Genomic DNA, 13,360 nt, shown 5'->3' on the forward strand with positions numbered 1-13,360 from the left:
TCTGTCTCCCCCCCACCCCCACCCAGCTCCTTTCACAGACCCTCCCTTGCCATGACCCACTCTCACCACCTCTACAACAGCACGCCCACCGGGCGCTCCTCCACTTCCCATGGGCGTTCCTCCCCCACTGCTCCTCCCAAAGGTCGCTTCTCCCCCACCCAGGGTCGCTCCTCCCCCACCCAGGGTCGCTTCTCCCCCACCCAGGGTCGCTTCTCCCCCACCCAGGGTCGCACCTCCACCATCCTTAGGAGCTCATCCCCCACCCCTCCTCCCCACTCCATTGCAGGGTCCCCATCCTACCATGGTCCCCCTCCCATCTCCTCCACCGCAGCCTCCTCTGGCCCCTTCCGGGGCTCTGCAGCCCTGACCTCCACCGCTCCCTGTACCACCACCACCACCACCACCGCCGCCACCACCACGAGGACCTCAGTCCAGCCTCACCAGGACAGGACACACCCAGCCCCCTCTGGTTCTACAGCGGCCGGCCGCAGGATAGGGGAGCACCACCCTCACCCCACAGCAAAGGCAGGTGAGTCCCAGGAGACGGTGGTGGACTCTGGGATAGAGGAGCTGGACAGCCGCAGCAGCAGTGACCACCACCTGGACAACATCCTGGCCATGAGCGGAGGAGCCAGAGAGAGGCTGGAAGAGAGGCTGGAGAGAGGGAGGGAGGGAGGAGGAGGAGGGGAGGGAGACAGGGCGGGAGGAGCAGACCTCCTGGAGTCGTACATGAGCTACCTGGACGGACAGACGTTTGATATGCACAACGCCACGGCCGCCGTCTCCACCTACCCCAAATCAGGCAGGTTCAGGGAGGGGGGCCGTGCGGCCGAACTACGCAGAGAGACCAGTACCGCCCCGCCCTCCTTCCAGTCACACAGACAGAGGGAGGATGAGGAAGAGGAGGAGGAGGGCGAGGAAGGAGAGGAGGAGGACGATGGAGGACGGGAGGGTTATGGGATGACACAGAATTTGGGGCGTCCCACGTCACCTTACTTTGACCGGCCCCGGACCCCTGAGATGAAGCCTCTGTGGGGGTCAGAGGGTCAGTTAGTAGGGGACCAGGGGACCTACCTGGAGGGCCGGAGGCTGTACCCCCCCATGTCCAGCATGAAGGCCAGCATCATCAATGAGCTCAGCAACAAACTGCAGCAGAGAGGGAGCCAGAGATCGTTAAGTAGACACAGGTACTCTCTCTATGATATGTTACAGGATATTTGGTGAGGTTGTGTGTGTTGATACAGGTAAAATGACTACTGTTATACACTGCTCAAAAAAATAAAGGGAACACTTAAACAACACAATGTAACTCCAAGTCAATCACACTTCTGTGAAATCAAACTGTCCACTTAGGAAGCAACACTGATTGACAATAAATTTCACATGCTGTTGTGCAAATGGAATAGACAACAGATGGAAATTATAGGCAATTAGCAAGACACCCCCAATAAAGAAGTGGTTCTGCAGGTGGTGACCACAGACCACGTCTCAGTTTTTATGCTTCCTGGCTGATGTTTTGGTCCCTTTTGAATGCTGGCGGTGCTTTCACTCTAGTGGTAGCTTGAGACGGAGTCTACAACCCACACAAGTGGCTCAGGTAGTGCAGCTCATCCAGGATGGCACATCAATGCGAGCTGTGGCAATAAGGTTTGCTGTGTCTGTCAGCGTAGTGTCCAGAGCATGGAGGCGCTACCAGGAGACAGGCCAGTACATCAGGAGACATGGAGGAGGCCGTAGGAGGGCAACAACCCAGCAGCAGGACCGCTACCTCCGCCTTTGTGCAAGGAGGAGCAGGAGGAGCACTGCCAGAGCCCTGCAAAATGACCTCCAGCAGGCCACAAATGTGCATGTGTCTGCTCAAACGGTCAGAAACAGACTCCATGAGGGTGGTATGAGGGCCCGACGTCCACAGGTGGGGGTTGTGCTTACAGCCCAACACCGTGCAGGACGTTTGGCATTTGCCAGAGAACACCAAGATTGGCAAATTCGCCACTGGCGCCCTGTGCTCTTCACAGATGAAAGCAGGTTCACACTGAGCACATGTGACAGACGTGACAGAGTCTGGAGATGCCGTGGAGAACGTTCTGCTGCCTGCAACATCCTCCAGCATGACCGGTTTGGCGGTGGGTCAGTCATGGTGTGGGGTGGCATTTCTTTGGGGGGCCGCACAGCCCTCCATGTGCTCGCCAGAGGTAGCCTGACTGCCATTAGGTACCGAGATGAGATCCTCAGACCCCTTGTGAGACCATATGCTGGTGCGGTTGGCCCTGGGTTCCTCCTAATGCAAGACCTCATGTGGTTGGAGTGTATCAGCAGTTCCTACAAGAGGAATGCATTGATGCTATGGACTGGCCCGCCCGTTCCCCAGACCTGAATCCAATTGAGCACATCTGGGACATCATGTCTCGCTCCATCCACCAATGCCACGTTGCACCACAGACTGTCCAAGAGTTGGCGGATGCTTTAGTCCAGGTCTGGGAGGAGATCCCTCAGGAGACCATCCGCCACCTCATCAGGAGCATGCCCAGGCATTGTAGGGAGGTCATACAGGCACGTGGAGGCCACACACACTACTGAGCCTCATTTTGACTTGTTTTAAGGACATTACATCAAAGTTGGATCAGCCTGTAGTGTGGTTTTCCACTTTAATTTTGAGTGTGACTCCAAATCCAGACCTCCATGGGTTGATAAATTGGATTTCCATTGATTATTTTTGTGTGATTTTGTTGTCAGCACATTCAACTATGTAAAGAAAAAAGTATTTAATAAGATTATTTCATTCATTCAGATCTAGGATGTGTTATTTTAGTGTTCCCTTTATTTTTTTGAGCAGTGTATTATCTTCAGTAGACCATAGATTTCAGTACAAAGGCCTACATGTTTTACTTGTACACCAGTGGAGGCTGCTGAGGGGAGGACGGCTTACAATAATGTCTGGAATGGAGTCAAGCCATGTGTTTGATACCATTCCACTGATTCCGCTCCAGCAGTTACCACGAGTCCAGTCTCCCCAATTAAGGTGCCACCAACCTGCTGTGTTGTAAACATCAATCACACAGCGATCTCTTGTCCTGGCGCTACTTGTTATGTATTTTGTGGGAATGGGTGAGTGAGTGTTTTACTATGTAAATTCTTCCCCATTTTTATGTCCCATGCTTTTGTCTCCGTCTGCTTTATGTCTCTCCTCCACCAGAAACAGGTAATTGCACTCCTCCTTTCTCACACACTGTCTGTTTGACTGGATATAAAACATTTCCCCTTTCTTCAATTTACTGCCTGTGTTTCAACAGCCAGAGAAAAGAAAAGCAAGTTCCTGTCTACTCAGCACAACTCTAATAGCAATTAGCTGCTGTTAACATCCTGAGCATCATATTGATAGCTAATCTAACAATGTCCGTCTTCAGGTTTAGGCTACTAGTGAATAGTGGTGGTGAGGTTGGGTAATGTGTTATGAATAGCCCCTCTATGTACCGTAGGTGTGTCATTGTCAGTCCTCCTTTTCTGTCCCTAGGTTTTCAGAAGACTCTGCCTCGGCCCTGAGCCCCCCCTCAGTTCGTTCCCTGTCCCCCTCCCCTATCCACCACTCCCAGCCCGCCCTGTCCCTGTCCCCCACCCCTTCCTCCCAGTATCCCAACTGGAACCGTCCCCTGTCCCCCCAGCCCCCTGTGGCTGCCGTACAGCCCCCTCCACGCTCCCACTCCCCCCTGTCCTCCCCCACCTACTCCCCTTATCCCACCTCCCCTAAACACCGGCCTGTGTATCGCACCAAAGCCCTGGAGTTCCAGTTCATCCCAAGTAGAGAGTCCAGGAAGGCAGAGTCCCATCACCTGCAGCGTAGGAGAGCCCCCAGTCCACTCATCTCCCCCTCAGAGAGGCCCAAACTGGGTCCACCCCGCCCCTCCTCCCTCCCCCTCCTCCCCACCACACCCCTCTACAGCAGCCTCTATGAGCTCCGTGGCTCTATGACCCCGCCCTCGCCCGCTAACCACATGGGGGACCCCTACTTCTCCCCCTCCCCTCCTCTCTTCGCCCCTTCTGGCGCCCCTCCTCCCCCAAACGCCTCCCTGTTGGTGTCTCGCTCCCTCTCCCCCACCCACTTTCTATCTGGTAGCTCATCCCCTCCCCTGCACCCTCTCCCCGCTCCCCCATGCCTGAGCTACCCCCACCTCCCTCCCCCGTCCCCCTCCAAGCCCTTTGCCTCCAAGCCACTGCCTTATTGGACCAAATACGACGTGGCTGATTGGCTGGGATACCTGAACCTGGGCGAGCACAGGGAGCATTTCCTGGACAACGAGATCGACGGCACTCACCTGCCCTCCCTCACCAAGGAGGACTATCTGGACCTGGGAGTGACGCGCGTCGGACACCGCATGAACATTGAACGTGCTCTGAAGAGAGTGACTGACAGGTAAGGGGAAGAGCGGTGGACAGGTGAGAGGGAGCAGGGTGAGAGGATAAGAGTACAGAGATAGGCCTGTCTTGTAAAATAAACAAAGATAAAACAAATCCTATGCCAGGTTGTAAACCTCTGCCTCCTGTCTCTGTCCTCTCTGTCTTTCTTGTCTCTGTCCTCTCTCTCTCTCTTCTGTCTCTGTCCTCTCTCTCTCCTCTCTTATGTCTCTCTTGTCTCTGTCCTCTCTCTCCCATCTCTCTTTTCTGTCTCTCCCGTTTTTTTCTCTCTCTCCCATGTCTCCCTGCTCTCCTGTCTCCTTCTCCTGTCTCTCTCTCCTGTCTCCCTCTCCTGTCTCTTGAATTGAAATCAGGCTCAAAATTCATGAATGTGTTATTCAGATAGTATGGCACTGGGGCAGCTCTTACTCTTGTTAAAGCGTCCATTAATGGCTCAAACAAACAAAAAATTATGACTTTAATCTCTCTTTTCTTTCCCAAGGCTCTCCAGCTCTCCTTTTCCCATTTCTGCTCTGTCACCACGAGGAAGAAGGGATGATGGGAGTCGGAGCTGAGAAGACAAACAGAAAGAGAAAGGACGGGCGATGGAGTCAGTGAGGGAACAGGAGAGAGAGAGAGGCCACAACTGCTGCGATCCATGATGGATTCACACAACAAAAGCAGAGGACCTGATTTCACCCAGAGGGAGGACCAATCAGGAAAAGAGAGGGGAAATGAGGGATGGAAAAAGGGCTGACCAATGCCTGGTACTCAGGGCCTGGTAGCTGACTCACACAGATACACTCGCAATCACACAAATACAGTAACACACACAAGCACTGACTCTAATGTCAACACACACACGCAAACACTACGAGGATGGAATGACAATGTAGATTGAGGCAACAAATAATAGGAGTAAAATAGTGACAAAACTTAGGCCAAAATATTGAGAGAAACAATCAAATGTTGTTTAGCTTTTTCATCTGAGCAGTTCTTAGTGTTGTTGGGGAAAGAGAGAATGAGGATTGTCCTCATTATTAACACTAGTTAGTGCTTTCTCCTTCTGTCTTCTCTGGGTAGCTCTAGTTCCTCCTCTCTACCCTAGGGTTAGGTAGCTCCTCCTCTCTACCCTAGGGTTAGGTAGCTGTCTAGCTCCTCCTCTCTACCCTAGGGTTAGGTAGCTGTCTAGCTCCTCCTCTCTACCCTAGGGTTAGGTAGCTCCTCCTCTCTACCCTAGGGTTAGGTAGCTGTCTAGCTCCTCCTCTCTACCCTAGGGTGAGGTAGCTGTCTAGCTCCTCCTCTCTACCCTAGGGTTAGGTAGCTGTCTAGCTCCTCCTCTCTACCCTAGGGTTAGGTAGCTCCTCCTCTCTACCCTAGGGTTAGGTAGCTGTCTAGCTCCTCCTCTCTACCCTAGGGTTAGTTAGCTGTCTAGCTCCTCCTCTCTACCCTAGGGTTAGTTAGCTGTCTACCTCCTCCTCTCTACCCTAGGGTTAGGTAGCTGTCTAGCTCCTCCTCTCTACCCTAGGGTTAGGTAGCTGTCTAGCTCCTCCTCTCTACCCTAGGGTTAGGTAGCTCCTCCTCTCTACCCTAGGGTTGGGTAGCTGTCTAGCTCCTCCTCTCTACCCTAGGGTTAGTTAGCTGTCTAGCTCCTCCTCTCTACCCTAGGGTGAGGTAGCTGTCTAGCTCCTCCTCTCTACCCTAGGGTTAGGTAGCTGTCTAGCTCCTCCTCTCTACCCTAGGGTTAGTTAGCTGTCTAGCTCCTCCTCTCTACCCTAGGGTTAGGTAGCTGTCTAGCTCCTCCTCTCTACCCTAGGGTTAGGTAGCTCCTCCTCTCTACCCTAGGGTTAGGTAGCTGTCTAGCTCCTCTCTACCCTAGGGTTAGGTAGCTGTCTAGCTCCTCTCTACCCTAGGGTTAGGTAGCTGTCTAGCTCCTCCTCTCTACCCTAGGGTTAGTTAGCTGTCTAGCTCCTCCTCTCTACCCTAGGGTTTGGTAGCTGTCTAGCTCCTCCTCTCTACCCTAGGGTTAGGTAGCTGTCTAGCTCCTCCTCTCTACCCTAGGGTTAGGTAGCTGTCTAGCTCCTCCTCTCTACCCTAGGGTTAGTTAGCTGTCTAGCTCCTCCTCTCTACCCTAGGGTGAGGTAGCTGTCTAGCTCCTCCTCTCTACCCTAGGGTGAGGTAGCTGTCTAGCTCCTCCTCTCTACCCTAGGGTTAGGTAGCTGTCTAGCTCCTCTCTACCCTAGGGTTAGGTAGCTGTCTAGCTCCTCTCTACCCTAGGGTTAGGTAGCTGTCTAGCTCCTCCTCTCTACCCTAGGGTTAGGTAGCTGTCTAGCTCCTCCTCTCTACCCTAGGGTTAGTTAGCTGTCTAGCTCCTCCTCTCTACCCTAGGGTTAGGTAGCTGTCTAGCTCCTCCTCTCTACCCTAGGGTTAGGTAGCTCCTCCTCTCTACCCTAGGGTTAGGTAGCTGTCTAGCTCCTCTCTACCCTAGGGTTAGGTAGCTGTCTAGCTCCTCTCTACCCTAGGGTTAGGTAGCTGTCTAGCTCCTCCTCTCTACCCTAGGGTTAGTTAGCTGTCTAGCTCCTCCTCTCTACCCTAGGGTTTGGTAGCTGTCTAGCTCCTCCTCTCTACCCTAGGGTTAGGTAGCTGTCTAGCTCCTCCTCTCTACCCTAGGGTTAGGTAGCTGTCTAGCTCCTCCTCTCTACCCTAGGGTTAGTTAGCTGTCTAGCTCCTCCTCTCTACCCTAGGGTGAGGTAGCTGTCTAGCTCCTCCTCTCTACCCTAGGGTTAGGTAGCTGTCTAGCTCCTCCTCTCTACCCTAGGGTTAGTTAGCTGTCTAGCTCCTCTCTACCCTAGGGTTAGGTAGCTGTCTAGCTCCTCCTCTCTACCCTAGGGTGAGGTAGCTGTCTAGCTCCTCCTCTCTACCCTAGGGTGAGGTAGCTGTCTAGCTCCTCCTCTCTACCCTAGGGTTAGGTAGCTGTCTAGCTCCTCTCTACCCTAGGGTTAGGTAGCTGTCTAGCTCCTCTCTACCCTAGGGTTAGGTAGCTGTCTAGCTCCTCCTCTCTACCCTAGGGTGAGGTAGCTGTCTAGCTCCTCCTCTCTACCCTAGGGTGAGGTAGCTGTCTAGCTCCTCCTCTCTACCCTAGGGTGAGGTAGCTGTCTAGCTCCTCCTCTCTACCCTAGGGTTAGGTAGCTGTCTAGCTCCTCTCTACCCTAGGGTTAGTTAGCTGTCTAGCTCCTCTCTACCCTAGGGTGAGGTAGCTGTCTAGCTCCTCCTCTCTACCCTAGGGTTAGGTAGCTGTCTAGCTCCTCCTCTCTACCCTAGGGTAAGGATTAGGTACAGTAGCTGTCTAGCTTGACTGTTGTTGGCTCCATAGCTGGCTGTTCAGATGGGTTCAGTTTCAGGAGAGACTCCCCTTACAGTTAGTGGAGTGCAGTCAATGAAAACCGGTGTGAGTGAATAGAAATGTTAAGAGCTCTTTGTCTGAGTGAATGTCATTGCTGGAGCGAGTTATTGGGATGAATATTCATGTCCATATTCTGTAGTTCAGAATATGGGCATGAATGAGACAAGGTGGCAGCCTACATGCATGTCTTGGGTAATGTCGTAGGTGGAGCACCTCTTGTAGGGGTCAGGGTGTCATCGGCGGAGCTCCTACCTGTTGGATTGAATGATATGACTGGTCCCCTGTTGGAAAGAGCTTGATGGGTAAATCCTCACTTGACTGTAGTGACTGTGTCTGAAGGAAACCTGTCTGTATGACTGTGTGTGATTGGTTGTCTGTTTTTACCTCACCAATGAGAGGGCTCCATGCTCACTGAAGGCCCTTCGATAAGGACCTGTAAACACATTCTATTTCTCTATAGCTTCTTTATCATCTTAAGTCTTATAACGGCATATTATATACAGACTGGTCACTGTATTACAAATCTGTAGCAAAAATAAGTGCCCAGACCAACAGCATAGAAATAAACACACAGACATGTACACCCTCTCACTCAATAACACAGATCACTATACTGGCACATACAGAAATGCACACTTACAAATGCTCATGTACGTAATGTACACACATTCACATTCTCTCTCTCTCACACACACACACACACACACACACACACTGTGTTTGTGTTAGAATTAATGGGACACCTTAAATATATTTGTTTGGATCCAAGATGTATCTTATACTAAAAGGGACTGTGCTTTCAGAGATGGAGGGAATACGTGACAAACAAAATCTCAATGAAGATTGACTCCATTTATACGAAAGACTTTCGAAGCAACTGCTATTCAACCGTTCTAAAGTCCTCTGTGCAAGGGAGAGAGACTGAAAAGGAGAGGGGAGGGAAAGAGAAACAAACTGCCAAATCTTCCTCTTTCCCACCCAATCCCCCCACTCCTTCCAAAACCTCTTTCTACAGAAGCATGAGAACATGAACTGGAACCCAAATGAGTGGGAGGAGAGATATGTTCTGTTTTAATACTACAATTGTTCTTACAACAATTTTTTTTACTTAAAATGGGTCTGGAATACTGCTATTGATATGAAGAGAATTATTGTTACTATTATCATTACTATCATCGTCCTTACTGTTATAAGGTGCAGTTCCCCGTTCTGCCTTTCATGGCTGAGGTGGCGCTCTTTTGCATTTTAGGCAATGTATTTTCATAATTTTGCCAGTAGTGTTAGTCGCTATAATCCTATAAAATTGTTATCATGAGATTCATGACTGTAGGTCAAACTATGACACCATGGTGTCTAACAATTTAAAATGTATATAAATATAAAACTATATTGTTACTTCCAAAAATATAGAAAAAATATCTATTTAGTTTGATGTACAGAATGCTTTACATAAAGGCTTTTGTCTAGTCGTAAAACCACCACATTTACTTTGCCCTCTTGTTTTGGTATAATATTTTGAAATGAAGGTTTGACTGATGTATGCTTCAGATTGACATTGAGGCCTAGATTCAATCCGGAGGGTGGAAGACCCACGTTATAGCACGATTGGCATTCAAAGACAATGTTCCCGCATTCGCAGAAAACACTGCATTTGTTGGCTCAATTGGAAATGCCCTCTCAATGTCAATACGCTATAACGAGGATATTCTGCGTTCTGGGTTGAATCCAGACCGAAATATATTTTTATGCAAGAATTCCTCTGCCATCCAAGCTTCCTCTCACTTTGAGGCAGCGTCTGTGTATAAAGCTGTGAATATACGTATCACTTTAAACCTCACTGTGTGGAAGCCAAAGTTAGATTCACTACATTGTCATTATTCACATTATTTTATGCTGATCAAGATGTAGCCATTGTGCCCTGGAAATGGCCACGAGACAAATGGTATTGTGAAAAAGATGCATATAATTATTCACATCAAATTTGTTTCTATTTTGTACATTAAGTCATTATGGATCATTAAAGTAGTATTTTATTTATTGATATTTCATTGTTTATCTACTCATTTAAACATTAATTTATGTCAGGGCTATTCAACCCAGGATCCGCAAAACCCCTAAAACAAAACAATATTTTTACATCGCTATCAATAACAGAATAAACATTGAATTACATACCTACAGTGGAGGAGAATATCTTTATAATAGTCAACTTTATTAATCAACTCCTAATATAGAGCAAATTACTAATTGAAGCCAATAATGACACAAGAGTCTGACAGGCTTTGAAACAGCCTGTATAACACGTGTATAAGTTTCCAGTGTGGCGAGTGCTGCTGGAAAGCTTTCTTGACTTGGACATACATTTTCGGCAACACATGGCAAACTTTTGTTTAACCAGCTAAACAGTTGTTCTTAGTGATAGTTTAATTGACCTTTCTAGCTAATAGGCTGTGTTAGTTTACACTTCCTCTTCCAATTATGTAGGGAGTTCAAAAATAGACTTATCTACCAAATCCATTTTTAAATGTTGATTACTTCACCTTTCCATTGCCAATCACCTGATGAGAAGACGTTAAAAATGTCTTATGTATGATGGGGTCCCTGGGAGGGGGTCCCTGAGCAAGGAAAGGTTAAATACCACTGATTTGTCATTTTCACAGGAATTATACTATTGACCTATTTTCACCTTGCATTTAGTTGGATTGGGTGCTTTCTGCTTTATCTGTGATCAGTTCTACATTTCTTTTCATCACTAAAATCAAATAAGGGCTCTTCCATTATCTCTATTTACTACTAAACACCACATTTGAGTCCTAAAACACACATCCCCCAGCAGTGGGTGGGTATTGGCAGGTTACATACATGAGTGCTTTCCATCTCCCTCCAATCTGGAGGAATGTGAGGCCTTCAGATCCTTGTCCTTATGCCCACACACACACACACACACACACGACACACTTAAGCTGTTTACACAGGCAGAACAATTCAGTAATTCAGTTGTCTTTTGACAGATCTGAAAAAAATCTGATTTGTCAAATGACCAATTAGTGGAAAGAATATCAGAATTGGGCTGCCCGTGTAGACAGCCTTACATGAGCAGAGTTCAGGATGGGGAATGATGCTGGTGAGCAAGGTTTTCCTAATGCAGGTGATCTAGCAATAAGGACGATGAAAATAATGCTCATCCCAATTATGGTTTAAGATGTAAAAAAATCTAACCCTGAAGTTCTAAAGAATCTGTCTTCCAAATGATGTTTCAAATGAAGGTACAACATTATTTAACTGAAGTGCTTTCTATATCCCTCGCTCCATTCCCTATGGAAGACCTCTGTTGTGCATGTCCTCCGGGCATCAACTCCCTGCAGAAAGCCCCCTACACAGCTGCTGCACTGTGAGAGACTATGTACTGTTCAGCTGGTTTACAGTCACTGCATTATGCAATGGGTTCATTATCACATTCCTTAGAATATCAAGGTATGAATGCCTGTTCCTGCTGCTATGACAACCTTACCATTTACTTGTGTTGGGTAAATGTGGCAGTGACAAACTTGTTTTGCAGTGTTTTTCACCACCATCTCATAGCGGGATTCAAGAGGTGTATAATTACACTGTCAGGTGGAAGGATCTGGCTGTATAGAAAGCACCATTTTGTTTAAGAGAATATTTTAAACTGATGAGAAGTATGAGCAGATGAACAGTAACTTACAGAATGTGATATACATATGCACATTCATATAAACATAAATATATGAATGTCAAATGTTAAGATTAATCAATTAGAATTATAATAAAGATGCAGAAATAAAATTGAGTGGTCATTTATTCCATGTACAAATAAATTGACCATTTGCGTCAAACACATCTCCTGGGGGGAGCTCACCAGTAAAGCTAGAAAGGACATGACCCAGAGTATCTGATCAAAATATTTTAATGTTTCAGCCTTAAATAACAATCAGGAACATAAATAAAAAATCATCTCACTTAGGTCAGCACATTTCCATTGATGAGTCAGCCCTTGTATTAACACTTCCCACATTTACAGAATTATTAGGAAAAGGGATATTGTTTCCCAATCTTGGTCATGTTGGGGAAATAATCCTTAATGCTTTGATAAATTGGTGAGCTCGTTGATTGAAACAAAAAAAGGGACTGAAGTGACACCAGCTGGATAACGCTGGAAATACAGGTAAAACAGTGCCTCTTGTGCAAAACACAGGGCCCTAAAGATCTCACCCCATGTTAACAGTCTGCAGTCGCCACATCTTCTGTGGCGGTCCAAGATCTGCATGAAAAAAGTGATAGAAAACTGTCTGAAAATAATTACATCACAACCTACACAAGGATCCTATGGGATTAATTATCATCAGTCTCCTCAGACTCAAGCCTGTCAGAGCCAGAGAGCACTTTATCGCCACAGATATTCAGAGCCCAGTGCAAAACATCACAGGAGAAAGACATTTAAACAAAGATTACATTTGCTAGTCATTAGTACTTAAAGCTCACCTTGTAGTTTGGTATCGACTTAGCATTGTCACCTCTGGGGAAAATAAGTTCCATTAGGACAATAATCAATAAACATTAAAAATCTACAAGACTCAGACTAACATTATCCTCAGACTCTGGCCTGTCAGAGCCAGAGAGCACTTCATCGCCACAGAAACTCAGAGCCCAGTGCAAAACATCATAGGAAACAAAGTACATATGAAAGAAAACCAGACTCACCTTGTGGATTGTTCTGACAGCCTCGTAACCTTTGGACAATAGAAAAAGACTACCATAAGGACAATATCTGCAACGGACAATCAAGCAGACAAGACTAACTACAGTAGACGCGAGCATCCTCAGACTCGGGCCTGTCAGAGCCAGAGAGCACTTTATCGCCACATAATTTCAGAGCCCAGTGCAAAACATCATAGGAGACGTTTCAGACAACGTACCAGACACCGCAATGCCCCAAGTAACTTGCTAGCTAAGCAGTGTCCATAGAAAGGTTTACCTTCTTGGGTATAGGCTAAATCAAAACGAGATATATTTGCCAAATACTCGATTTGCCTCAAGTCAAAATTATAAATTGAAAGTTTCATACAAACGTTTAAGTAACTATAGCTAACTACCAACACGAGCTTCCTGCAGACGTTCTACAATGAGCATACTTTGCTAGCAAGCTGCTAACGTTAGCTAGCCACATCGAGGGAATTCGTTTACTGTCTAACTAAATAAAACATGACTGCTGAGGAAAGGAACTATTTAGCTAAATCGTTTAATTCGAATAAGACGAAAATGTCCAACTTCACACTCACCAAGCCACGTGCTGACCCTCCAATCTAACCCTAGGAAAAGGCTGACCCACCAAAATGGCCGCTTTTATATGTCATTTCTGGGAGGACCAAAGAATAGGACCCCATTTCTTTTGCTGCCTATCGTAGGCGCCGTAAGTAAAAACAATCACCTTGTTTAGAATTAACAACTTGAAGTCGAACTATGAAATAAAATGTATTTAACGTGTATTATATGCATATTTCATTTGTTAACTACTTGCGACATTTTGTCTTGGATAAGATAACCATT

At 47.3% G+C, this 13,360-nt stretch overlaps 1 protein-coding gene, 1 long non-coding RNA gene and 3 other non-coding genes across 5 annotated transcripts; 1 reads left to right on the plus strand and 4 right to left on the minus strand.

The window, feature by feature from the left end:
* The first annotated feature begins 2 nt into the window (after positions 1–2).
* On the plus strand, positions 3–5,113 carry LOC115189519 (SH3 and multiple ankyrin repeat domains protein 1). The gene is made up of 4 exons (XM_029748140.1): positions 3–1,187; positions 3,194–3,199; positions 3,512–4,408; positions 4,892–5,113. The coding sequence occupies exons 1-4, from the start codon at positions 52–54 to the stop codon at positions 4,962–4,964; spliced, it is 2,112 nt and encodes a 703-aa protein (XP_029604000.1). The 5' UTR covers positions 3–51; the 3' UTR covers positions 4,965–5,113.
* Positions 5,114–11,704: 6,591 nt separating this feature from the next.
* Positions 11,705–13,165, minus strand: LOC115189520 (uncharacterized). The gene is made up of 4 exons (XR_003876931.1): positions 13,093–13,165; positions 12,515–12,543; positions 12,296–12,329; positions 11,705–12,074 (listed from the first exon to the last, which is right to left on the minus strand). It is a non-coding gene; the product is annotated as an uncharacterized LOC115189520 (long non-coding RNA).
* LOC115189522 (small nucleolar RNA SNORD88) lies at positions 12,158–12,245 on the minus strand. The gene has a single exon (XR_003876932.1). It is a non-coding gene; the product is annotated as a small nucleolar RNA SNORD88 (small nucleolar RNA).
* LOC115189524 (small nucleolar RNA SNORD88) lies at positions 12,398–12,485 on the minus strand. The gene has a single exon (XR_003876933.1). It is a non-coding gene; the product is annotated as a small nucleolar RNA SNORD88 (small nucleolar RNA).
* On the minus strand, positions 12,627–12,714 carry LOC115189525 (small nucleolar RNA SNORD88). The gene has a single exon (XR_003876934.1). It is a non-coding gene; the product is annotated as a small nucleolar RNA SNORD88 (small nucleolar RNA).
* Positions 13,166–13,360: the final 195 nt, after the last annotated feature.

This window comes from Salmo trutta, unplaced genomic scaffold (assembly GCF_901001165.1).
Source record: "Salmo trutta unplaced genomic scaffold, fSalTru1.1, whole genome shotgun sequence".
NCBI lineage: Eukaryota > Metazoa > Chordata > Actinopteri > Salmoniformes > Salmonidae > Salmo > Salmo trutta.